This window comes from Oryzias latipes, chromosome 2, assembly GCF_053564925.1.
Source record: "Oryzias latipes strain Hd-rR chromosome 2, Olatipes_Hd-rR_3.1".
NCBI classification, from domain to species: Eukaryota; Metazoa; Chordata; class Actinopteri; order Beloniformes; family Adrianichthyidae; genus Oryzias; species Oryzias latipes.
The window spans coordinates 12,324,517-12,352,453 of record NC_136238.1 but is presented as its reverse complement, the minus strand read 5'-3'; the positions used below and the strand labels follow the sequence as shown (position 1 = coordinate 12,352,453).

Genomic DNA, 27,937 nt, shown 5'->3' with positions numbered 1-27,937 from the left:
GATGTAACTCAAAAGTCTACACTGTAGAGGATTTTTCTTTTTCTTTACTGTAATGCGTTCATGTAAACTTGATTTACTATCTAGCCATATGAACAATTATTTGGATTAAAGGAAAACGTTCAGTTTTTTGCAAATTATACATTGTTATAAAAATGTTTAAAAACTAAAAACAAACACAATCCTCACTCTTGGTATCAGAGAATCTCTAAACAAGTCTTTAAATTCAGGAAATATACAACTAACCTTTAAACAAATTTTACTTTACACATACACTTTACATATTTACTATACTTTACATGTACAGGTTACATGGGCGCTTTACACATGCAACCTTTACACTTTATATGCATTTTTATATTACATAAGCTGTTTACTTTACATGTACACTGTATTTACATGTACACTTTACATATGCACTTTAAATGTGTGCTTTACATGTGCAGTTTACACACACACTTTACTAACTTTTCATTGACACTTGACATGAACACTATAGTCTTAAGGCTAAAGGTTCTAAGAAGACAAAAAGGTACTCCTTCTAAAATAGCTGACTCCTTCCCCTAAGGCAGGTTTTTTTTAAGTAATATTCTTTAGGTGCTATTAAAACCTTCTTTTTACAGCACAAAATGCAGCATCTTTTTGAATAAAAAACATTTATCTTTGACTAAACCACACAGACACGTTTGAGTTTAGCACAGTGCTTTCCCTTAAAGAGCCACCCCAATGATTATTGTGTTTTTGATGTTTCTGACAGGTTCTTGTGGCATGTTTCAGATGATGGAGGACATACAAGGTCAAAATTGCAATTCTGAATATGTCTTCATTCAAATCCTGAATCAAGAGCAGATGAAGAGCATATTCGTGATGTCGAAATATGCTGACGTGGCGGCAAGCTCCATGCTCATCTCCACTATATAACAAGGAAGGGTAAGGGGGGCGGGGTTGCTCTGTGGCAACATTTCTGCCCACAACTCAGAGAATTTCTAATGAGGTACTGCCGTTCTGCAGAAACGATGTCTTTCAAAACCTTTTTGAAATTTGGCTAGAAATGGCATAATCATAATTAAAAGAAAGCGTTTATATCGATGAAAAGATGATCAGAGTGGGTATTTACTTTTGTAATGTTTCAAGAATTTGTAAAAGTAAAATAATAAAGACAAGAAGCTTTGTATTTATTTTCTTCTTTTAGAAACCTTGTGATTTTTTTTCAACTAAATCTCTTTTTGACTGAGACATAACACTTTGGAATTGACATGAAATATTGTTGAAATTTTGTGTTAAAAGAGTAGTAGATATCATCTATTATCTATCACACATGACAAACCTTTCATAACAATGTTTAAATAAAACAGGAAAACGAACACTTCCTAGTTTGACTCGTGCTGGACTGCAGTTATGCAGCAAACACAAGTCTGATCAGTTCCTGGAATATTATTCTGCGCAGTTTCAACCCACGGTGGGTGTGTTCGTCTTGAGTGACGTCACCGCGGTCCTCGTGCCTGTTCATGCCCGCCTCTTTGTCATTTCGCCGCGTGCCTCTCCCTGCGTCCACACCTGACGGCGCATCGGCTCTGCTCGGAACACGGACCGGGTCAAGTCTCGCGGGCTCGGTTCGTGACTTGGATTCTACGACAAGGACATAAAGGCGCGCGCGGTTTTTAAAGAACAGGTGAGGACAATGGCTCGTGCGCTTTTAATTAGTTATTATTGACTTCACAAAATAAATGCTTTTTTTTGATTAATCAAAACAGTTTGTTAAATAGTAGTTTGAGCTATTAAAGTATTGTATTTGTATCTTTGAAACAAAATGTTTACATTTAAAGTTAGTTTCTTTTTATGTTTGTTTTTCTCTGTAATTACGATATGAACTTCAACTTGTTTTAAATATTTATCTTAGCAGTCAAAGTAAATAAAGACTTTAAGCTTAACTTACTTGTTGAAGCCACCTTTATTTAAGTGTGTGCAGGTTTGTTTGCATTGCCTGTGTGTGCACATATGTGAATAGACGTGGAATGTAAACTTGTGCGGGTCCGCACCGATAGATATGTGTGTGTTTTAGGAAAAAACACAAATATAAACAAACAAAAATTTTGTTTTATGATTTTCATTTTCTTGTCTGGAGCACAATAATGAACGAGAATTTAAGTTAACCTTTCATTACAAAAAAAAAAAAGGGGGTTTATGGGTGAATTTAGGTTAAGTATCTAAAGGGGAAGGTTGCACAACTACTTTTAAAACAAAAATAAATAAATAAAAATGTAGCGATCCAAGTCACAGCTGGAAACATCTACCATAAATCACTCACAAAGCAGCTGCAATCCAATCTACTGTCATCTGTGAGGGCTTTTTATAGAAAGTGCAGAGTCATTTCAAAGCCTTTTTGACATTTAGATAAACCCCTTATTACTAGCTCATCTAAATTCAAGTCCAGTAAATCATCACAACAGTGGAAAACCATACAAACATACATATGTAATAGTAAAGATAAAAAGGGAAGTTTTTGTACTGCTTCTGTTTGTGGTTTCGCTTAAGTGCAGCACAGAGAGATGGGAGGCTATATAGACGTTAAAATACTTTTTAAAAGAAATCTTTAAATGTCTAAATCTTTATTGGGTCTGCAATATTTTTCACTAAATGCAGTGGAGCAACAGGGAAACCACCTCCCCATGTAAAGCATTTGAGTAGTTCTTGCGGTTATGAAGGCATTGATCACCATCTCAAAAAGCTTTAAAATCTTTTTGTGGGCTGTTTGTCGTTAGCTATAAATCCCCAGAGAGATGACGCTTGCATGATCTGAGTGAGGCAGCAAAGAAGAATGACACATCATCGCCGTAAAAGTGAATTATTTCTCGGATTTAAATTCCTAGAGAACACGGCATGACATCGGGAAACGCTTCAAGAGCTCCCATCTGAATTATCATTCCGTCAGCTGATGACAGCAAAAGAGCAACATGTTCGCTTTCACATCCCACAACCTGACAGTGGGGCAGCTTTTCGAGATCTGTAACTATTTTTATGTTTAAAAAAATATTCAAATCTTGTTCCCTTTTGGGGAAAACAAATTCATTCATCACATTCAGTTAGAAAGGCTGCAAGTAGAAAGTAACATTATTGTATTCTAAATTGTGAAAAGTGAGTTGAAAAACAAAACTGGTCGATGTTTTTTCTCCAAAGTCAACGGCACACTTTAAAAATTCTGGAAGTTTCAGTTTTCTCTCAAGCTGATAAATGAAACTGAAATGACTCAAACGCCTACAAAGTTAAGAAAACCTCTGGCAAAGTTGGTCATTTCTGATTTAATTATGTGTACAAATAAGTCTTTTTTAGGTGCTGGACCTTTAGATAATTTATATTTTCAATAACAAAAAGATTAAACGGACACCTATTTTACAGAATCCATAAATTCTCTTTTTTCCAGAAAATGTTTTTAAAGACGATATTGGTTGATATGTTGGCAGGAAACAGTTTTTTAAGGCAATAAAAAAAGAACCGATTCAGCATGATCACTCTTTATTAGTTAGCTTTATCTGATAAACTTTAAATGACTCAAACACTTAAGACATAACACGAGCATCCTGAAGAAAAAAGCTAGTCACTGGAGCCAAGATGATTGTGCTTTCCTTTAAATTTTTAACTCAAGTCTTCTTTCTCTTTCGGCTTTTCCCATCAGGGGTCGCCACAGCGAATCATCCTTTTCCACCTCACTCTATCATGGACATCTTCTACCCTAACATTAGCCAACTTCATGTCCTCTGTTAAGACATCCATGTATCTCCTCTTTGGCCGTCCTCTTGCCCTCCTGCCAGGCAGCTCCATCTCCAACATCCTTCTACCAATATATCCACTATCCCTCCTCTGAACATGTCCAAACCATCTCAGTCTGGCTTCTCTGACTTTGTCGCTGACACAGGCAACATGAGCCGTCCCTCTGATGTACTCGTTCCTTATCCTGTCTAACCTGGTCACTCCTAAGGAGAACCTCAACATCTTCATCTCCGCTACCTCCATCTCAGCCTCTTGTCTCTGTCTCACTGCTACCGTCTCTAACCCATAGAGCAGAGCTGGTCTCACCACTGTCTTGTACACCTTTCCTTTGAGTCTTGCTGGCACTCTTCTGTCACACAACACTCCTGACACTTTCCTCCAACCGCTCCAACCTGCCTGCACTCGCCTCTTCACCTCTTTTCCACAATCCCCATCACACTGAACTGTTGACCCCAAGTACTTAAACTCCTGCACCTTCTTCACCTCAGTCCCCTGTAACCTAACGCTTCTACCTTGATCCCTCTCGTTCAGACACATGTATTCTGTCTTACTACGACTGACCTTCATACCTCTTCTTTCCAGAGCAAACCTCCACCTCTCTAGCTGTTCCTCCACCTGCTCTCTACTCTCACTGCAAATTACAATGTCATCCGCAAACATCATTGTCCAGGGAGATTCCTGTCTTACCTCGTCTGTCAGCCTGTCCATCAGCATAGCAAACAAAAAAGGACTCAAAGCTGATCCTTGGTGTAGTCCCACCTCCACCTTGAACTCCTCTGTCTGACCTACAGCACATCTCACCACCGTCATACTTCTCTCATACATGTCCTGAACTACTCTGACATACTTCTCTGCCACTCCAGACGACCTCATACAGTACCACAGCTCCTCCCTCGGCACCCTGTCATACGCCTTCTCTAAATCTATGAACACACAATGCAGCTCCTTCTGACCTTCTCTGTACTTTTCCATCAACATTCTCAAAGCAAAAATGGCATCAGTGGTGCTCTTACGGGGCATGAAACCATACTGCTGCTCACAGATCTCCACCTTCTTCCTAAGCCTGGCTTCCACTACTCTTTCCCACAGCTTCATTGTGTGGCTCATCAACTTTATTCCTCTATAGTTGCTGCAGTTCTGCATGTCACCCTTGTTCTTAAAGATCGGGACCAGAACGCTTCTCCTCCATTCCTCAGGCATCTTCTCACTCTCTAAAATCCTATTGAACAACCTTGTTAGAAATTCCACTGCTGTCTCTCCTAGGCACTTCCATACCTCCACAGGTACGTCATCAGGACCAACGGCCTTTCCGCTCTTCATCCTTTTCAGAGCCTTCCTAACCTCATCCTTTCCAATCTCTGCTACTTCCTGCTCCACAACAACCACATCTTCCTCCCTTCTTTCCCTGTCATTTTCCTCGTTCATCAGCTCCTCAAAATACTCCTTCCATCTTTTCTGTACACTCTCCTGGGTTGTTAGCACCTTTCCATCTCTGTCCTTAATCACCCTTATCTGTTGCACGTCCTTCCCATCTCTGTCTCTCTGTCTGGCTAGCCTGTACAAGTCCTTCTCTCCTTCCTTTGTGTCTAACCTGTCATATAGCTCATCGTAAGCTTTCTGTTTGGCCTTTGCCACCTCTCTCTTCACTTTACGCTGCGCTTCCTTGTACTCCTGTCTACCTTCCTCAGTCCTTTCTACATCCCACTTCCTTTTAGCCAACCTCTTCCTCTGGACGCATTCCTGTACTTCCTCATTCCACCACCAAGTCTCTTTACCGTCTTTCCTCTTTCCAGATGACACACCTAGCACCTTCCTACCTGTTTCCCTGATAATCTCTGCTGTAGTTTCCCAGTCCTCTGGAAGCTCATCCTGACCACCCAGGACCTGCCTCAACTTCTGCCTAAATTCCTCACAAGTTTCTTCATTCTGTAGCTTCCACCACTTGGTCTTCTTTTCTGTTTTCCCTCTCTTCTTCTTCCTGACCTCCAGAGTCATCTTACACACCACCATGCGGTGCTGTCTGGCTACACTCTCTCCTACCACCACTTTGCAGTCATTAACCTCTCTCAAATGACCTCGTCTACATAGGATGTAGTCCACCTGAGTACTCCTACCTCCACTTCTGTATGTCACTCTATGTTCCTCTCTCTTCTGGAAGTAAGTGTTGACTACAGCCATTTCCATCCTCTTCGCAAAGTCCACCACCATCTGTCCCTCCAGATTCCTTTCCTTCACACCAAACCTGCCCATCACCTCCTCATCACCTCTGTTGCCCTCACCAACATGCCCATTAAAGTCTGCTCCAATAACAACTCTCTCTCCTCTGGGAAAACTCTCTATGACCTCATCCAACTCACTCCAGAATCTCTCCTTCACTTCTAACTCACAGCCAACCTGTGGCGCATACCCACTGACTACATTCACCATCACCCCTTCAATTTCTAACTTTAGGCTCATCATCCTGTCTGAGACTCTTTTCACCTCTAGAACACTGTTTACAAACTCCCCCTTCAGAATCACTCCTACCCCGTTTCTCTTCCTATCAACACCATGATAGAACAGTTTGTATCCTCCTCCAATACTACGTGCCTTGCTGCCCTTCCACCTTGTCTCCTGCACACACAGTACATCTACCTTCCTTCTCTCCATCATGTCTGCCAGCTCTCTGCCTTTCCCTGTCATTGTGCCAACGTTAAGAGTCCCTATTCTCAAACCTATGTTCCTGCCTTTTCCCTTCTCTCTCTGGCCACGGACCCTTCTGCCTCCCCTCTTTCTTCCACCAACAGTAGTCAAATTTCCACCGACACCCTGTAGGTTAACAGCATCGGTGGCGGTCGTTGTTAACCCGGGCCTCGACCGATCCGGTATGTCTAAAGTGTTGTGGATGATTCGCATGGTTATTTTGGCAATTTTTTTTACGCCGGATGCCCTTCCTGACGCAACCCTCTCTATTTATCCGGGCTTGGGACCGGCACAGAAGTTACTGGCTTGCAACCCCTGTGGCTAGATTAAATTTTTAACTCAAGTAGTTTTGTTTATTATTTGGGTTATCCATTAACCCTTTAATGCCACAGCTGTAGCTCCAGTGTTGACGTTCTTTGATTAACTGTAACTCCTCAGTTGTTCACATAAATAATGTAAATTTAACAGATTCTGAAGTGGAGAAAAGAGGCGTTGTGCCGATATGCAACATTTTGGGTCAGCCGTGGTGCAGAGGTAGATTGGGGGACCTCTGATCCGTTCTAGAGATTTTTTGCTCAAACCTGTGAAGATGGAGTTGCAATAATCAAGATGAAAAGATAAATATGCGTGGATGAGCATCTCCTTCTCAGAACGTGACACAATTGGACTCAGTTTGACAATGTTTTTAATTGATAAAAACAAGAAGGAACAAGTGACCCGACATGAGTCAAGAGATAAAACCGGGTCTATTGTTAACCCGAGGTTCCTGACAGAGGGCTTGATAAAGAAGGCACGTGGACCAACCCACAGGGCTATCTGGGGGATGCAACTGTCAGGAGCACCGACTAGGACCTCAGTTTTGGGTTTATTTAGTTGGAGGAAGTTATTATTTATCCAACTCTTGACTGAATCCAGACATCTGCGTAAAATCTGTATTTAAAAACATCCTGAGGTTTAAAAGACGCATAAAGCTGAATATCATCAGCATGAAAATGATAGGAAATATCATTAAATGAACTTAAAATATGCTGCAAAAACACAAGTATATAAGTTCACGCACACACTCACTCGCGCGGTGACAATATATGTATCTATAAAAATTGAGTAAGTATACCTGAAATTGTATCTTTTAGCAATTAAAAAAGGAAAAAAACAATATTAATCCACTTTCAACACATACTAACTTTATTTTGCCACAGAAACCCTGTTACAGTCTAAAACAGAAAAGAAGCTTAAAGTGCCTGAAATAAAAAAGCCTGTCAGTCTTTATTTAAACTAGAAACATTTTGACCAACTGAACCATTTGATGCTGAGAAAAATAATTCAATCAATAAATAATATTAAATGTAAATTGATCTCAAACATTAACACAGCAGCACCAATATATTTACCGTTTTTAGTCTGAAGGAACAGATAAAAAACATTGTGCTGATTTTTTTTCTAAATGATGGATTGTTTATTTATGATGTCAAAAAGTGCAGCTGTTTTCCTGGATTACCCGCTGTCTGTATATCAAATACTGACACCGACTAAACCACAGGCAGACAAAGAATACATTGATGGAAAATAAAGACACGTCATCAAAAAATGTCTACAATGGTTAATAAAGAATGACATTATTAGCATGAGCTGAGTAATGTAAATGCGATGATCCTGGTGTTGTGCAATAGAGGCTGCTCGCATGCGCCGTTTCACCTGGCAGCCTGAGCCCACACTACCCCTCCCCTTTCGTTCTCACAAACGCAGCCGCGTGTGACAGGAGACGGGAACGCGCACCTGCATGGACGGGAATTCACAGGTGTTCCAAACTCTGTCATATAACAGATAATAGGAAATCCATATTGGCGCAGATTTTTTTTCACTCACTGAGCCGCTGTCACCACCGCCCCCCCGTTAAATTTGCGCTCCGGACAATTGCCCGTATTACCTTTGCCTAAAACCGCCACTACTGCGCGCCCCCCCTGGCATCGCATCGCCCCACTATTTGAGAAGCACTGCACTAGTAGAAGGTTTAAGCAAAGTAAAGTAAACCAAATGGTTCTGACGCGGAAAAGCAGCCTTGTGTTAAGATGTGACACTTCACAGTAGTAGTGTTTACGCAATTAACAAAAAGCATCTGATTGTAAAGTAGCTGTATGCCGATTTGCAACATCGTACAGTAGAAGAGGGTTTAAGCAATTAACCTAAAGCAGCGGATTCTAATGTTGACAAAAGCAGCTTGGCACTGATACACAACGCTTTATAGTAGTTGTTAATTAATTAATGTTAACCAGTTGATTCTAAAGCAGCTTTTGGCTTTTTCTGAACACTTTACCGCAAAGCTGCTGTTCTCAGTGTCATAATCCGTTGGAATTACATTAGTTTCGTAAATATTCGAAGAGTTACAGCACTCTTTACAGCTCCAGTATTCAAGGGTAAACTGACCGGTTGTGTATGGCGGGAATAGTGTCCAAATTGAGCCGTCAAAATAACGGCAAAAGCAGCAAACCCCTGGCTAGCTTCTCTCTGACATGACGCTACAAAGCAGCTGCAGACGACATTTGTTCATTAAAAACAAATTTTTCTTTTGTTTTGTTTTTTACAGGATGGATGCAGATAACCACTTGGACATTCACTTTTGAGGCCTTTTTATTAAAAAAACAACAACTCGTGTCCTGATCACCCAGGTCAACATTTGACTATGCTGAATGACTCATGCCACAACAAGTCCCATATCGACCCCAGCCACACCCCTGTGCCCAGCGCCATCATGTTCGCTGCAGGCATCTTCGGCAACGGGCTGGCCTTGGTCATCCTGGAGCTGCGGCGACGCCGGCAGGCCAAGAAGGACGGCCAGAAGCACAGTGCGCTGTTTCACATCCTCATCACTGCTCTGGTGGTGACCGACCTGACCGGGACCTGCCTGGCCAGCCCCATCGTGCTGGTGGCGTACGCTTACAACACCACTCTCATCTTGTTGTCATCCACAACCTACCACAACCTGACTTTAAACCAGACGGTCACTGTGAGCAAACCGATCGTGTGTCAGTACTTTGGTTTCACGATGACCTTCTTCAGCCTCGTCACGTTGTCACTCCTCTTTACTACAGCCCTGGATCGATGTTTCGCCATAGGGTACCCCTACCTGTATAGCCGCCACGTCACCAAGAAATGGGCTTACATCATAATACCGCTGTTGTTTGTTTTTTCTACATTATTTTGCCTGCTTCCATTCTTTAAATTCGGTTTATACGTGCAGTACTGCCCAGGCACGTGGTGTTTCATCGACATGAACCCAAAGGAGCCCGAACACCGTGCCTACGCTAACCTGTATGCCACGGTAATGCTGGTGCTGGTGCTGACCATTGTGGTGTGCAATGGTTTTGTGGTAAAGCAGCTGTTCATGATGTACCAGCGCCGCAAAAGGCAAGGATCCATCGTTACGTTGGCCAAGAGGTCCAACAGCCACCGCAAGTTGGTGTCCATGGCAGAGGAGGTGGAGCATCTCATCTTGATCTTCATCATGACCATCATATTCATCATCTGCACACTACCGCTTGTGGTAAGAAGCCAGCTCTTACAACTTGTTTTTTTTGATTAGTTAATCAGATTTAAAGTTTGCAGAGGACTAAATTAGTTGAAAGTAAAACAGGATCCACAGGAATAATATGGATTTGTCCTGGCTGGGGTCGTCTTTTGAAGTAAAGAGGTTCAGAGCAGGCCAATTGGGTCGACAAACTCAACTATGCTGCTGCATTAGCCTAAAGCAGGGGTGGGTAATTCCAGTCCTCGAGGGCCAGTGTCCCTGCAGGTTTTTTGGTGTTTTCTTGCTTTAACAACCATGACAAACATGACTGTCATCAGCAGAGTTGTGCAGACCTTGGTGCTGTGGGGATGATGATTGTTAATTAAAATCAGGTGTGTTGAAACAGGGAAATATCTCAAATCCGCAGCTCACCCCTGGCCGCCCGCGGCAAAACGCATTCAAGCGACCACTTTCAATGAAACGTCAACGTAAACGCGTGTTTCGGGCTTCGGCGTTCAAAACTCTCACATTCACGCACGGCTCTACGTGCCTCTACGACCGTTTTCGGGCTCTACGTGCAAAAGACGTGCTTCCATTGAACGTGCATTGAAAGTTAAACCAACTGGATTTGACGGTGACATATGGACGGTGTCTCTTTTCATTTCACAGAATTCCCAATGGCTTGAAAAATGATCATGGAGGAGAAATTAACAATTGCAATTTGTGCCCGGCCAGAATTATATGATAGCAATTCTTTCATAATTTGGAATAGAGCTGTGAAAGAAACAGCCTGGGCCAAGATTTGCAAGATTTGCACCACGTTGACATTTTTTCTTCCAACTGTAAGAAGCACTAGTAAACAGTCGAAAAAGAAAAAGAAGAAAGCCTCTCCCTGGTTGTCCAGGATGAACACCATGGGCTAAACGAGCATTCAAGAAAGCATGTTTAGCATGAGCTTGAACACGTGTCAAATGCCCAGTTTGAACGTAGCATTAAATGGGAGAAAATCATATTTCACAAATGTATTTTTGGAAAAGGAAATTCAAAAAACAAAGTTTGATTAAGTGCTTTTTGAAAAAAACAAACAATGTTTTACAGGAAGTGTTCTTTTCAAAATAAAAGTCTTAATCCAGTTACACATTTAGGCAGTCAGAGGTTCTTTTTGCTGAGCACAGCAGTTGAACATCATTAAATAAAAATGAAAAGAATGAAATAGATTAGCAGCTTAAAATATTTGGTCAAATATTTTTTTAAAAGTAAAAAAAAACAAAAAACTATATTAGTCAGAAAGATGCGACAGCTTTGTGGTTATAGATCTTTTGCAGGGATAAATAAATCTATGTGGTAAATGTATGAATGTCACCCAGAGGAGGTTTTTACCGCTGCTCTTTCTGCATCACGCAGAGATGGTGATTTTAAGTAGTGATACCATAAGCGCTTGCTTGGTTCTGTCGCCAAGCTACGAACAGGAAATGCTAAAGCAGATCTGTCTCTGATGCGCACCGAGGGGCACAGGTGTAAAATTCAAAATAACAGAAATATTTGCCGTCAAATTTGGAAATTCAAATAAGTCGCTGTCGGATAAATACTTGTGGATCTTTATCAACGATCAGAAAATCGAAGTTTCCGTTTCCTCTGCCGCACTGTATTCGCTCGGGAAGTCCCAGCATCATCAAATGTATCACAGTCGTAACAGTAAATGTAGATACAAGAAAGATATGATTGTAGGATGGCATAAAAAAATTGGACTTACATAATGTTTCTTTAAAAATGTAAGGAATAACTTTTATTGCGTGAAAATAAATAGCCAAAACGTAAAATTTCGATTACTATGACTAATTTCCTAATTCATCCCAAAATAACGCAAGTATGTAAAATTTGTAGCATTTCTAGTATGTCGACATAAAACTCTTAATACTTTTTTACTATAAATATCCTAATGTACTATAATTGATTTTTACTTTAGAAGTTTTTTAATTACTTTTTTAACCCTCCTGTTATGTTCATTTGTGAGGAACAGAAATGGTGTTCCCGGGTCAATTTGACCCGTAACATAACAGGAGCGTTAAAGGGACATTTCAGTCAGACAACTCATGCAGTAGTAATAGTATTTATTTTCACATCTTTTAGTTTTGCTTTCACATTCTTTGACATTCACTTTCCTTTAAGTTAGCATTCACATTCCTCCAAGTAAGCATTTCCCATTCCTCTAAGTTAGCATTTCCCATTCCTCTTAGTTGCCATTTCTCATTCCTTTATAATTGGCATTACACATTTTAGTTGGCATTTCACATTCCTTTAGTTTGGCATAAGACTCTGTGCAATTCCATGAGACAAATTTCCATAAACTTTTGGGTAATAGCTACCCCTAACGGAGCTCACAGGTGGGAGCCAGGGAGGAGGGTGGGGCAAAGAATGCAGTGCTGCAGTAAAGAAGGATGAACAACTTACACACCTGGACTTAAATAGGATGCTGCACAGGTGATTTGATTAACTGACCCGCCCTAGGGGAGTGGCCTAAGTAAAAGCCTGCCGGAGTTGACTGCCCGAAATGCTCCCAAGGTCGCTCACATTTGAAATTTAAATGTAATCATTTTCATGCTTTTATTATTGTTTTCTTCCTTGTAGTAGTACTATAACCACATTATACATACTGTAAACTTGTGATCCATACTATAGTAAGTTATAGCACGAATAGAAAATATTCTTCCTAAATAGCTGATGAAGCTGGTAACTCAGCCCCTCCCACAAAATGCTGAGGAAAAGAGTTTACTTTTTCAGTTAATTAGTTTTAAAGTTTCTACTCCAATATCCCCTCACATTGAATGACGTTTTATAATGAAAGAGGTCATTATAACTAAAAGTACCCATTTGTTTTTGTTTTTTTGTTTGAACTTTGGATTTGTGCCGTTTTTCCTGCGTTTTTACGTGCTTTTAGAATCAGCACCTGGTATGTGCAGACCTTAAAACTGCTTTAAATAAGGTAGGCGATTAAAATAGCTTTGTATAACATTTCTGGATGCATTAAGTAACTAAATAGATAAATTGATCACCAGATTTAAAGTTTTCTGTTCGGGAAATCTCTCATAGGAAAGCTCATAAGATGGGAAACGATCTTCCGGCACACACAAATAAAGCTGTATAGACGGAAACGTTTACATCTTTGCAGTGTCTTTCCTACTGTCAGTGATGTGATCAGTAATGTCATCAGGAAACGGTCTGGATTGAGCTCCTAATGAGAGGATGAGGGTATCTGGCTCCTTAATTGCATGCATGAATCACGCGTTGCGTCACATTTATGACTTTTGACGGGTCAAGATGGACCGGCTAATCAGCGACTCTGGCCGTGCAGATGAAGACCGCATTACAGGTCAAAAGATTCATTAGGAAGCCATGTTAAACCTCCTGTGTTCTGCTTTCTATCAAAGAGGTTTATCATTCCGACATTAAACGTTTTAGCTTAAAGGTTTTGTAACTAAATAATATGTTCTCATAAGTGTGGACAAATGGTTTGTTGTTTTTAACCATAAATAGACTACGGAAAGTCAGCAAACGCACAAACTCTGCAGACTGAGTCAAGCAGCCTGTTTGAACTAAAAAAAAGCTGACTTCTTTTTAATTGTCAGCTAATAAAAATATCTTTTCTGTAGGTTTTTTTCTCATTGTGTGGGGAGCGTCAGTCTGGAGTGTTTGTTAACACAACATTTAAACTGAGCCATGAGACAAACATCCTGTCTGTCTGTTTGATGAGAGGGAGCTGCACCAGAAAGCACAGCTATAAAACGCTAACCTTTAGAGATTATTTTGCAGCAGCTCTGTACAAATGTGCAGCAGCTACAGATTTTTAGTGCATTAGCTCATGGGTTTAACAAGGAGCACCAACCATGACAGAAAAGTACCGTCTGTGCAATAAAACGCTGTAAAAATGCACCAAAAAAAAAGCAGATTTAGCTTTAAGATTGCAATCTTAAGCAGAAATTAAATATACATGATTTAGATTTTTTCAGTATAATGCTATAGAAAAAATCTTTTGTGTCATGATAAATAAGCAAAATAACTTAAATAAATAACTTTTACCATCAGTCCACGAACAACAAATTTGTGCTTGCATGACTTTTTAAGTGTCACTTTGGACATGAGATGTGAAATCGATCATGTTGTTTTTTCCTGGCGGCATGTGACGCTGCAACTCTAAGTGAAGGCGGCAGTGATGGACCAAAGTGGCGTCTGGAGAGCTGCTGCCTCTCAGCTCCCAAACACAGAGCTGTGACCTTCAGCCGAGCAGAGGCGGCCAAACTCTGCGTCCTGTCTCATTTGTCTGCGCTCACAAAGACTCACAACAAACAGACGCTGCCCGGTCGGAGAGAACATTACTAGGTAGAAGGTGATGGCTTTAAAGGAAAAATAAAGTAAGAAAACAACAAACGACAAGTACAGGAGGTCAAAGTAGGTCTTTGCATAGCTTCTTAATCTAAAAACTCTGCATTAAATTAAAAAAAGTCTGCGTATTGCTCTTTTTTTTCATTTATTCAGCTTGTATTAGTGCTCTGAAGCATTTTTAAAACCCTTTTATCATATGTAAAATTTTGAAATCCTGTTGGTATTGAAGATCCAGGGAACTGATAGTAAGAATACACATTTATTTGAAAGGATTTCAGCTAATAAGATGAAAAACAACAGCAAAACCCCCAATACTAAGTAGTGCATTCAAGGTGCAGTTAGGTGTTGTATTGGTCCAATTAAGATGGATTCACAATGAATGCAATTCACGTTTCGGGCCGCACACCAAAGAATTTGAAAGCTCCTCCCACAGACGGTGATCACGTCAAGTTCATGAACCCATTTTTGGACAAGCGTCAAGGCGGACACAAATTTGATGCACAAATCGTGAAATTACAGCTATAAAAGCCTCGCTGATTACATGACGATTCAACTTTGAATAAGCTAAACTGGGGTTTTTCGAAAACCAATGCCTTTGGGGTCAAATTAAATAAGGTTCTAATCTTTATTCAAAAGGATTTTTATATCATTTTTATACCATGGTCCGGGTGAATGCCCAATTCTGATTGGCTGCTGGGTGTGCGTTAAAACCTGATAACCACACGGTGAAAAAAGAAGTTCCGGTCACCTAGCTTAAATGTTTTGTATCACTGCGCCGGCTTCTTTTAAACAACCTTTTGCTTCACAATTTGGACAAAAACAAGCGGTAAGAGGTGAACTTTCTCTCTGAACTGATGCTTTATTCAACCCATCCATCGGGACGATTAGCATATATATATCGCCGAATCTTGACTGCAGCGGCAATACTCCTGCATCACGTAACAAATAGTTCGCTTTTCGTGAAAAAAGTGATCCAAATCGAAAAAAAACAAGAATGAAGGAATAAAAACTGGTTAATATGTATTTCTTTTGTAAGTGACCATGGTATAAGCGGGTTAATTGCCTCGGAAGTGTGCGTTATTACTTTTGAATTTTAATTTGGTAGTTTAAGTTTTTTTTAATTTATGTTTTCTGTATTTTTTTAATTAAAGTATTTTTAAATCCAGATAGATGATGACTTTATTAATCCCACAATGGAGAAGTTTCTGTGGCAGCAAAAAACGACATTCAGAAATAATATATATAACATCAAAAAAGGACATAAAAAATGACATTCATATTAAATTATTAAGAATATTAAATTATTAAAAATCATAATTACAAGTATTATTGAAATTATTATCGAAAATGAGATTCATAATAAATAAATAAATATGATATACTACTACTAATAATAATAACAATAATAATAATAATCACAATAATAATAAAAATAGAATATATACAAAAAATATGTGGTCAACTGCAAATGCTCGATTCCTTATGCAACCCGCCGTTGTCAAAATTTATTTTTTTTAATCGTAAATTGTACAAATTGTAAAAACAGCAACAACTGCCAAACCAAATATACAATTCTTCTTTTTAGAGTTTCTGAATATACTTTAAATCAGTGTTTTTCAACCAGTGTGCCGCGGCACACTAGTGTGCCGTGGGAGATGGTCAAGTGTGCCGTGGAAAATTGCCCTCATTAACTGATCTAAAAACATTAACCATCTCCAGGAAATCAGCTCTTTGTTCATCCAAACAGGTCCTGATAAAACACTGAGTAGTTAGGAATATAAACGATCATAAAATACTTTTTTCTTTGTGTTTATTTGATTCTATTAAAGACATTTTGATAAGAATGACGCGAAATAGCTGCAGCTATAACTGTGTAAGGAAAAGTCCCGCAGCTTTTACTGTCTCCACGACTCCACCAATCATTCTTGAAGGCTTAATCACATGTCATCAGTCTGACCAATCAGAAGTGGTTAAAGTCTCCACTTCCTTGTTCCAAATTAGCTCATAACTAAGTCAGTTCCGACAAAAACACCAGCTAAAGCTCGTCTTTAGCGGTGTAGCTTTCCACAGAATCCGGTATCAGACCGTGTAACAAGTGAACAAAACCATGAAGCTCAGAGACGCGAGTCTTTCTGCCGTTTTCTCGCAGTTTTTACACTACATCTCCCATGATGCATTGGCTTAAAGGGACAGCGTCTTGAAAACACAACGAACATACAGCTTGTATGTAACTTAACTTTTATTACATCTTTTAGAAAAACATCTGCAACTTCCTGCTTTTTCTGCCACAATTATCACAAAAATGCACGTCAGATTGCCGGGGGGGGGGGGGGGGGGACTGTAGATCAAAACAGACTATGAGTTTCTGCTTTTTTTTTTTTTTTTTTGGGATGCTGGTGTGCCGCGGGATTTTTGTCAAGGTTAAAGTGTGCCGTGGCTCAAAAAAGGTTGAAAAACACTGCTTTAAATACTGTTTTCAAATTTTCGATTTCTTTTTTTCCCCCCGTTTATAATCTGGTTTTCATTCATTTTAAATGGATCCCGATGACTATAGTTTTTTCTCTGTGCCTCGTAGTATGGGACAGTTCGACTCCTCCATGGATTTACCGGAATCCTCTTCTTTTGCCTTAAAAGCACGTTTGTATTTACTTAAGTTTTTGCCTCTGGTAGGGGGAAAAAAACCCTTTTATCAGACATCCAGATGTTTCCATTGGTCATGGACGTCTTTCTTGTGTCATAGAAGTCATGCATAGTTGGTCTCATGTCTGTCTCCTCCTCTGCTGTTCTCTTAGTTGTTGAAGCAGCAAACGCATTAACCTGCATGACATCGATAAATGATTCAGTTCACCGCCCGGAAGGATGATGAGGGGAAAGCTTTTTGCAATATTTCCACCTGTGGTTTTTAACAATCCACTTCAGCTCAAATCGAATTTTCTTTATGATCCACGTTTAGATTTAAACCTTCTTTGCTGATGTTTCTCATCAGTGTTTTTTTTTTATTGTGGTGTCATTTTCAGATTTCCATTTAATTTATGTGTCTAGAAATTCAATTTTTGGAAAATTCATCTAAATATGTTTTAGTTTTTGGTAAAACTTTCTAAATGAAAGCCAGCTGCGTCTGTGACATGAATAAATACCCTTAAATATTCCTAAAAAATGGAATAATTGCCCCCAGAGATTGCAGAAACGTGCTACTACAACTGCATAATTTATCAAGAGCTTTATATAAATTCTCTTGGTGATCCAAGTAAGTGATACATGAGTTTGCACACACACAGACGCACACACACACACGGTAAGATCATATTTCAATTTTTCTGCCAGCATGAAACTGTAGTATGATGTTTGAGTGTAATGCGCCTCCAGGTCTCTCTGATCACATTAAATATTTAAAAAGGCCAGACTTTTGCACCGAGAGCGGAGACGAGAACCAAATGTATCTTTTTGTTTTTTTTGTATTTTTTGACCAATCAAAAGTGCCATAGAGATATGGACTGAAACAGAGTGTGTGAGGCCTCACAGACGCTTCACATTAAGGCTTTTATTGAGAGAGGAAGCGTCTGGCAGTGGGAGTCGGGTTACGTAGCCCATCCGGGCAAAACTAAAACAGAACATTTTATCTGATATTTTGTTTCGGAAGTAGCCGGAAGATAAAATCTTAACTTTGGATGAACTCTTAAAAACAAAAACAAAACAAAAAAATTACAGATACTCTGAGAATCTGCAGGATGGCTAAAAGGGAATCACGTTATATAAAAATACAAATTAAAAACAGCGTTTCCTTTGGGATTGAACTGCATATTGTTCACCTGCGAGCCCTCGGAGAGCAGCAGCGGCAGGGGCGAACGAGTCACAGCTTCCACAGATTGTACAGAGGAGCGGGTTCCCAAGCTCCTGAGCATCAGCCAGGGGGGGCTTAACCGCCTCTGGTTCCATCCCATAAATGCCTGCGCCGCGGAGTTATTTCAGCCACAGAGAGGAGGGGGGAAATCTGCAAGTGGTTCTCAGCGCGCCAATGAAGCCGTTGTTTGTGAAGCAGATGTGGTTAAAAAAAAAAAAGGTCACATTTTTTACAAGTGAATTTTTATTGGTTTCTTTTGGATAAAAATAGCAGAATTCAAGTTTTTAAAAGCACTTTTCCTACCGTTTTACCCATCCTTTGAGGAATTACAGAATATAGAGCTGGATTAAACTAAATCAGTAACCCTATAACTGTAGGTGGCATGAATTAACTTTGGTTTAGGGTAAATGTATGTTATTTTTGTTTATGTTTTGATTATAGGTCATTGAGTGGGTAATCAGCTGGTGGGTCACATGTTTGTGGGCGGAGACATTAATTGATTTGAACTCACCTGTGGTTTTTCTGTGTGTAAGATGGAAGGGGGGGGGGGGGGGGGGTGAGCTGGGTTGCCGTTTTTTTGTTGACTGCTTTGATCGCTTTTTTCACTTTTTTCGCTTTTGTGGGTTTTTTTTTTATTCTTTGTTTTTTCTCTTTTTGATCACAATAAAATAAGTGGATTTAATTACTTTCTTTTTCATTATTTAAAAGTTCAAATAAGAACTTACGTAAAGCTTCATGGTTTTTTGAGCATGTCATCCAATAACCGGACCCAGCATCAGCCTCTCAGCGACTCTTTGTTTTTGAAGTTGCTACAATAAATATGCGTATTATATTTGAAACTTGTTTTTCTGAGACCCCTGTCTCATTAGCATTAGCATGATGGAAATGTTCCTTAAAAACCCATTGTATATAATTGATATATCATTTGATCCATGTTTTCTTCCCTGTAGTTCATCATCATACCACTAGGGGCAGTAGAAGGGCTTTTCCTGATCTTTTCAAAATGGCTGCTTTAATCAACATCTTTTGGTGGGGAAAAAAATTCAAAACTTCCTGAAGAGAAAAGCTCATCTTTTGTTTTTTGTTTTTTAAAATAAGCACTCGCTGTATTCATAGAATGCAAAATGTAATGATAAATAATTCTTTATGATCTAGTAATACCATGTTAAAAAATGTGTGTCTCTTTGAGACAGTGGCTAAAAAAGGTACATTTCTGTCCTTAACACTAAAACTAACATTTTATGAGCAAAAACTTACCAAACCACCCAATGTAGTGGTTTAAAAAAACATCTTACTTCTCAAAAAAGTGAATTTTTCTGTCAATTCTTTGGTGCAGTGGGCTTTACTCGGGTAAATAAAATAGATGTTTTGAAACAGATGGACAAAAATTTCACCAAACGTCATCAAACATTTGCAGCCAATTTCTGGCTGCAAATGTTTGATGACGTTTGGTGAAATTTTTTGTCTATAAGAAGCTGAAATTGTTGGATTGTCAAGCGTTTTCTAAGTAAATGTTCTTAATAATTTGGGTTTGTTAATGCAGTTTTTACTTTTCTCTGTTGCAGATCCGGGTCTACATGAACTCCATATTCAGGGAAAAGGAATCTCACATTTTGGATCTGACGGCGCTCCGTTTCATCTCCATCAACTCCATTATCGACCCCTGGGTCTTCATCCTGCTCTCGCCCAGCGTGGTTCACTTCTTCCTCTTTTCCGTCTGCCACGCCCCCTTTGGAAGCTCCAGGGATTCTGTTTGTAAAGCATCGTTGGTTAGGGAAACTGAACTGACCAGCGCACGGCGGCCCGGCGAGGACTTTACTTCTCGGGAAAACATTTGACTGGAGCTAGACACTTTATTTAATTTATATTTATTGGTAACAGGAATGGAAAGGCTAATCTCCACTCCGGGAAGGTTTGATGGTCTGCAGCAACCATATGGTTGGAGTTTCCAGTCGAAACCTCTGAGACCTTCTCTAATTCGCCGTTTCGCCGCTGGGAGTGAAAGCCATTGGCTTCAAGGAGCGAGCCGACGGTTTGTGTCAGTGTTAGAGAAAGATTTGACAAAAGGAAATCATTCAGTCAGGAAGAAAACTGGTAGCAAGGGTCTAGAAATAGAATACAAAGGTACTTCACAAACAGTTTTCTTAGGCAAAACAATCAGAAAAGCAAAGGTCGAGATTGTTCAAATGAATCAATACCTGCTGCTTTATTTCATCATAAAGAAATCCTTTAAGGATTGGCAATCCTTTAAGGATTTAAGGACCTCAGGCTACCTTTAGTCTGCAGCTATTCTAGAAGGAGAAAACCGCAAGAAACCTAGAGGCAGCAATTTCTCTCTTAAAAACAGTCCTTGATACTATTCATATCAAGGAATTATTGCCCTGTAGGACAGCAGTGATCTTGTAGACCACTGTGAGTGACTGAAGGTTTATTGGACAATTTCAAACCTTTGTACGTTTAAGAGTGTATTTGTGCAATTTTCACTAAAGTAGACTTCACGATACTCCTAGTTCAGGTACCCCAAACCAAAAGTGCCACAGAAGTAGGATGATACTGACATGTATTGTATTAAATCAAACCATGCTGACGCCTTCAGAAATTTGGCCTAAACCTTAGTCACGTGCACTAGGGTTGACCCGCACAAGTGCAGGTTTTTGGGTTGTCTGGAGGGCCGTAGAGAGAAGTGGCCGCATCTCAAGGGGGGCGCAGGTGTGAGGTTCCTACCGTGACCTCAAACATGAAAATGGATTTGTTGTCTGTTTGTTAAATGTATCGGGAGTATTTGTAGCACTTATGATGTAATCTGTCTTACGGTGCCCCCATACAAAATTCTGGTCTTAAGTAAGGTGCGAGTACTGGCCCTTTACTAACCCTAACCCGAATGGCGAATACATGGCGTGTCCAAGTAAGGAGGCCCAAAGGATTTTCACACAAACTACGCTCTGATTGTTTAATTTCCTGTTTTTTAATAGTTGGGCACCAACAGACCCCTTGCGCAGACCACAGGATTTGGAAGGGGGGAGTCGAAAAGCAAAATAATCTGTCCCACACACCGGTGTTTCACCTACTCCACCCTTACTTACCCTTTTGCTATGGCTTTTTGCCTGCAGCATGCCCATAGAAAAATGTGCTTGAACAATTCGCACTACGGGCTCATTCTGTGACCGTGTCCTGTACTGGTTTTCCCATTTGTCGACCTGGAAAGCCCATATCGAGTTGCAAGTGCAGTTTTAGTGTTCACACTGATCTCTTTAGGAAGGGTGAAACCTCTGAAGTGGTATGACCCGATCATGCCAGCCATGTAGTACTAGAAAACAATGGTCTCAGTTGGTTTGCAAGTGAACTTTGGTGTGGTTTTCTATCATCTGAATGCTGGATTTTCCAAAACACTTTGAACGTCAGCAATCAAAAAGAAAATAAAGAAAAATGACTACAACTCAAATCCGAAGCAGCTCCAATAATGACACACTTGGAGAAGGTCTCATCTGGAAACGGGATACAAAGGAAAGGTGAAGATGATTAATCGCTAGCTACTCGTTTGACACTGAAACGAGCAGCTTTTTGTAACGCTTTCAGGCATTTAAGCTCTCTCAAACCCATGACTCTCCACAGCAGACCATCAACACTTATGGCAGCTCACTTTTTTTGTGTCAATGTGAAAATGCTCTATAGAAGAATAAAAAACCATTAATCATAGCAAAACAGTGCTCCTACTTCATTTCATGTGTATCACGTGTGTAAACCCATGATTGTACCTTAAAGAAAATCTGCCTTAATGAAGAATTATTTTAAAAAAGTGTCTTTATTGGTGTGCAATTATATTCATGCTAGACTTTTCTGGAAATATCAGTGGTTCTCACCACTTCCTGCCTGCATTTCTCTTAGAAAGATATCCGGAAAGAAAAACATTAAAGGATCTACTTAAATCTGAAGTGCCACTTGATCTCCATTGACTTTACAAGGGATCCTCCTGAAACGCCCATTTGACGTGTGATTGTCCAAAGCACTGTCAAAAAAACATGGAGCCAAATGGAAAGTTGAATGAATCCTCTTGTTTTGGGTCAAAGATCCACTTAAAAAAAGGTTTCTAGCAGAAGATTGACCAGATGCATAAGTATATCAACTGGAAGTACTTAGACGACTACTGAGCTTCCAGGAAAATAAAGCAGCTCATTTTATTTGTCTTCCAGTTGCTTTAGCACTACTTTCCTTCAAAACATGTTTCAACAGAGTTCAGAGTGTGGCATTAAAATGTGCTGTAACCCATTTTTGGGGGACCTGAGGGCATAGTTCTCTAATAAAAAAAAAAAGCCGAATAGGAAGTTTAAATTGGTTTTTATAACAATTTTAAAAAATGGTTAAAAAGTGGTAAAGAATTTACCAAATTTATGATAAGTGTTTACCGTATTTATGAGATTTTCTTGTGCCCGTTCCAAATATGCTTTTAATTTTTTCTTGCTTTCTTGTGTGTATTTCGTTCTTGTTCTTTTTTGTACATTTTCATGTGCCGGCTAGCGCAATGTGGTGTGAGTATATGTGAAAAACAAAAACAAATGTATGTTGAAGAAATGGTTTTAAACCAGAGTTGTGGCTGATGCCTTTTAAGTACTGTAAACCGATCTAAATGCACTGAAAGATCCCGCTCTAATGCTGATGTAAATTAAAACCTCATGTGGCAAATTTTCTGTCTGACCTGCTTTGTTACACTATGTCAAAGTGCAGCTAATGTCTGTAAAAATGAAAAAAAGGCTTATTAATTTGTGATAGCTACATGAAAAATATCTTTGGGTATGTAACATTTAAAGACCCACTCTAATAAAAATGGTGTTTTGAACATGTCCCTGTGGACATCTATAAGTAATATTACCCTTAAAATGGCATTTCTGAATATTTCTTAATCCAAATCGCTTTGAATCAGGGTGCTGGAAAAAAAGCTATTTGAAATAGATCAGATTTCTGATGTAGAAAATATTAGAGGGGAAGAGGGGGCGACCTTGCTCTGTGCCAGATGAGTAATCTAAATCAATAAAAACGCTATTTTTTTAGTATTTAAAAGGGTTTTGCAATGTTTATTTAGGGAAATGCAAAAGTTACAAATTAAACGTATTTGCCATAATTTTCCTTTAAGGAAAAAAACATTTTAGATCAATTGTTTACCTTATATGTTTCTTCTGTTTCAACAACTTTTGTTTAGTAATTTTATAAGAGATTAACTATGAAAATGTTTTTTTTGCTCACTAAAAAATAAAAGCACGGCCACATCTTTTTTTTTTAAAGCAGCCTGGATCAGAGGCAGCTAATTCAATGTTTATGTGGGGATGATTCAGTGGTGTCAACGTTAGATGTCACCACCCACCACACAAGCCCGTCTCTCTCCCCCACCCCTTAAAAAAACAACACTCAGCAAATGAAATCCCTCCTCCAACTGTCCAGCAGTCATCAGTGGCCTCAGGGTCTGGTGTGAGAGCTGTAGCTTGAGTCAGATCCCGTCCAAAACCACAGATTTATCTACTCCACACTCTTCTGAATCTCATTTATGGCTTTTTGGTTTGTTTTCAAAGATAAAAATCCTCAGAAATGAATGGTTTGGTTTTAGGTTATGAAGAACTTCCGGTGATTTGATTACTCTTTATGTGCACCATCGGTCTGTGACCACAACATAAACAGCAGTAAAAGTCAACTCACATGGGTTTTTATTCTAAAAATACATTTGAAGGGGAATTTTTCTTTTTTTAAACTTAAGCGCCTCAGAGGCTTTTGATATTTTTGAAAAAATATGAGACTTTTGTTGCTATTGGGACAAAAACATGCTCTTTGCCTTCACTTATTTATTTAGTTTAGAAAATATTAAACTTGTATATTCACTATTTTTTGTTTTTACAGCAGCTCGGTATACCAGTTGTGGGGTTTCCTCAGGGCTCCATTCTAGGCCCCCACTTTTTTCTCAGAAATTGCAAAACAGCAAGGTATTTTATGTCAGTAATGTCCATGATTTTGTTTAAATTTTATTTTCAATTAATTAGAAATGCTTCTGTTAGCAGCTGTTTGAATGGTTGTTGAACAGAAGCTTAAAAAATCCTGCTGGACTTTATTTGAATTTTTTTGTAAGTACGAGATCTTCTTTGTTTTTGCTTTTGCTCTTCTACAGTGAGTCTAAATTTTAAAAAAGTGCATTTTAACTGCTATTTCAAATCAATTTTGATGTTCAATCCATGAGATCTCCCACTTTTTGCTTTCCCTTTTTGTAGAATATCAAAACCAACACAAGTTAATGGTTTTGGTCAATCATATTGTGATTAATTGCCTTTTATTTGAACTTTTTTGATGTCCTTTTTTTAATTAAAAATGTTCTGTTTTTACCTTACCCTTTTTTTAAAAGATTTTTGGTCAAAAATCTGAATCACACTGAGCAAGAAGTCAAAAAACTGGAATTTTAGTGCTGTTGGGATGGCTGGAGCTTCATCTGGATCTAGTGTTTGCTCTCAAAAAATGAATTTTTGCTGGTAAAGCTACCAAACTAAGAGATGGACTAAAAATAGGAAAGGAATTTAATGAGGCATAATGAGATGACACACTTGATGACCATGACTGAAACTTCAATTTCTAATCACCCATAATTACCGTTGCCTTTTCTGTGTTTCCTCCAATCATTTCCCACTGATAAAAACTTATTGTCCTTTAGATATGAGGCAACACGATGCCTCTTATTCAGTTTAATCAGATAATTGATTAGCTCATTAATTAATCCTTTCTGGATAACTGAATGAAGTCAGGGTCTCTTGCACTGTGATTAGGTCAAAGGAAGGATGTGTGAGGGCTGCGGCAGCGTATCGCTACGTCTAGAGGATGACTCAGAGTTTCAGAAGCAAACATCAACTTTTGCACCATTATGAAAGAAAGAAATCCAATCCATGTTAGACAACTGCAGAACCAGATTGGAGTGAATGTTGGGCTTAATGTTAGGAGGAAACCCAGGAGCAGGGAGGAACACGCTGAAGGCCAGGAAGCAGGTCCAATGAGTTTAATGTGTGGGAAAGCTCCAGAAACACAAAAAGGAGAACCACATCCTTAGAGGATAATCCAAAACAGTTCATGGAGCATAAAACACCCAGACGACAAACACAGGAGACTCACAAACACCACTCTACACGCCAATCTGCACAGACTCCAAACCAAAGGAAGCCCAAACGCAGCTTCTTAGCTAATAAATATGTAAAAAATATGAAGATTTCAGGGGTCAAAATGAGGTTTAATCAAATTTGTGGCCCAAAATCTGGGGAAAAACTGGTCCACAGAGTTCTCACCAACCACCTGATCCTCAGATTAGACCCAACTTCAACTGCACACAACTTTATTGACAAGTTCAACAAAGTCCAGTTTGATTAACCCTTGTGCTGTCCTATGGGGTCCAGATGACCCCACCCTTACATTGACGTGTTCTCCCTACCATGACAAAGGTGGATAAATGTAATCCACCGACACCAGTGAAGATCACAAATCCTTGAAGAAAAAAGGTTCAGCGCACCGTCTAGTGGGGTCTAGTGCCTAGGATAGCACAAGGGTTAAAGTCCCACGTCATCTTTCGATCTGTCGTAAAAGCGTCCCCAGTGGTCTTTTAATTATGATTATGCCATTTTTAGCCCAAAAAGACTGTTGTTATAGATTAGATTAGATTTAGATTAGATTTAGATTTATTAATCCCAAGAATGGGAAATTTCCTTGTCACAGTAGCATGGAGTTTGGCACAAGTATGTACAGACAGTAATGACGAGTTAAAATCAAATGCACATTTTGAAAGAATATATACAAAAATGAGAGTGTTCTGAAAGATAAGCAGGGAAAGAGATGTACAGGAATATAGAGATGTACAGGAATATAGAGATCATCTGTATATGACATAATTTCTGCAGAGCGGCAGGAGTTCATTAAAGTTCACCTCTGAGTTGTGGGTGGCCCAACCCCGCCACCTTTCCCTTCTTTTCCCCGTTGCTGAGAGCTCTGAGCAGGGAGATTGTGGCCAGTATGTCACAAAACACTCATTTTCAAACTGCATTTTTCCTTCTGCTCCTGATTCGCAACGATTTGAATAAAGAAACACTCAAAAATGCAATTTTAATCTTAATTTTTTTTTATTATATACTGTATGTCCTCCATCATAAGAGACATGCCACGAGAACATGTTAACATTTTCCATTGATTGAGCCTTTTAAAAACAATGCTGATTTCCGATCACACATTTCGTTATTAGGGGAAGTAAACAATAATTTAGTGGAAATTATCAGGGAAAAAAAAATTGTTCTTAAAGAAAGGATTTTTGATGATCTGGTCCAAACATCTTGAACCTGCAGCTCCTGTTCCTAATTATTTCTTTTTTAAAGAAATGATTATTCAGATATGTGTCATCTAGTGATGGTTGTTACGAATAAAAAGGGGAGAAACTCAAAACCTCCCACTTTAAAATCAACATTTTTATCGGATTCGTTTTTTTTAGGCACGAATCTGGTTTTGTTTCAAGCCTAAAATTATTATTTTTTTTTTTTTAGAGATAACAAAGCAAACAGTTGATAACGCCTCACAGTTTGATATCAGGGAAACTACAGACTTAAGCAGATATAATCTGTTCAGTGTCACTGGGGTTTACTGCAGCAAGCGTGGGCTGAAAACAGCAAGCATGCAGTTTTGGTTTTTACTTTTTTTGTGTGTGAAGTGACAGTAGCGACAGCCCACATAAACCCACGCAAATGTGGGGTTTGGAAACTGCACACCACCAAAACATCCTCGTTTTCTGCATCTGCGAAAAACTATTAATAAATCTGCTTTTATGCAGCTTTAAACCTCAATAGTAGATACGGTGAAATTCAGTTTAGGTTAAAAAATGTGGACTTTTTGTGAGTCATTCCTGTAGATTTTGAGGGAAGTAACATGTTAGCCTCAGAGTTTTTAAATGCTAATCCGATTTCTGGATTAAGCATATTCTGATAAGCAAAACGGGTGTCAGATTTAAAGCTATTTTTACCCTCCAGTTGTTTCACATGACAAATTATACTGATGAAGATATGTTACTCTTTAAGTTATGAGGAAAGAAGGTCAAAAAGTTCATGTTTGTGCTCAAAAAAGCTTCCTGCTCCTTACTTGATTTTCTATTTTGACTGGATCATAATTTGTTCTTCGGTTTTAAGTAAAACCCATTTTAACAAAAATGTAAAATTCCAGTTTCATTTTACCAGTTTGTTTAAGCTTTGGCTTTCAGCCAGGCCTGAATTCAGCCCCACTATGGGGTGCATGTAGAATACAGGGGGGGGGGGGGGCAGAGTGCTCCATATCTATCTTTGCCTTTGATCTACTTGATAAGTCTCATAAGTTTTAAGTTGAATGCTCCTCCTGACACTACTCCCTGTGTTTACCGGGCTTGGGACAGGCGCAGGCAGGACACTGGTTTGTGCCCTGTTAAGGGTGCACTTGCCTTTTTTTTTTCTTTCTATGTGTATTCGTCCATCCTTATGTTGTGATTTTCTACTTTTTATTTATTTATCTTTTCTCATAATTTTTATTTCTTTTATTTAAGGGGGATTTTTCACATTTCGCATTTGAGGGAGGCAGCCAAGGCATTTAGGGGGTGGGGGGGTGGGGCTTTGCCCCTCGCCTATGTCCATATCCAGCCCTGGTTTCAGCAAATAATTCACCCTTTTTCTCTTTTTGACGAATGTTATGCAGCAGTCTGCAGTCTCAATTCACTATGCAGACAATGGGCGCCGATGCATTGA

The 27,937-nt window shown here is 39.3% G+C and overlaps 2 protein-coding genes across 3 annotated transcripts in view; one reads left to right on the top strand and one right to left on the bottom strand.

Annotated features, from left to right (window-relative positions):
- txndc16 (thioredoxin domain containing 16) overlaps positions 1-27,937 on the bottom strand; it is a 106,497-nt gene that overhangs the window by 3,003 nt on the left and 75,557 nt on the right. Inside the window, exon 21 of one of the 2 annotated variants that reach the window (XM_078932561.1) lies at positions 19,789-19,922. The exons of the other annotated variant lie outside the window; for it this stretch is intronic. The gene's annotated coding sequence lies outside the window, so the exon portion shown is untranslated. Of the gene's footprint in view, positions 1-19,788; positions 19,923-27,937 lie in introns of those variants that run through there. 2 annotated transcript variants of the gene reach the window in all.
- Positions 1,474-22,853, top strand: ptger2a (prostaglandin E receptor 2a (subtype EP2)). The gene is made up of 3 exons (XM_011484438.4): positions 1,474-1,669; positions 9,032-9,988; positions 19,739-22,853. The coding sequence occupies exons 2-3, from the start codon at positions 9,128-9,130 to the stop codon at positions 20,009-20,011; spliced, it is 1,134 nt and encodes a 377-aa protein (XP_011482740.1). The 5' UTR covers positions 1,474-1,669; positions 9,032-9,127; the 3' UTR covers positions 20,012-22,853.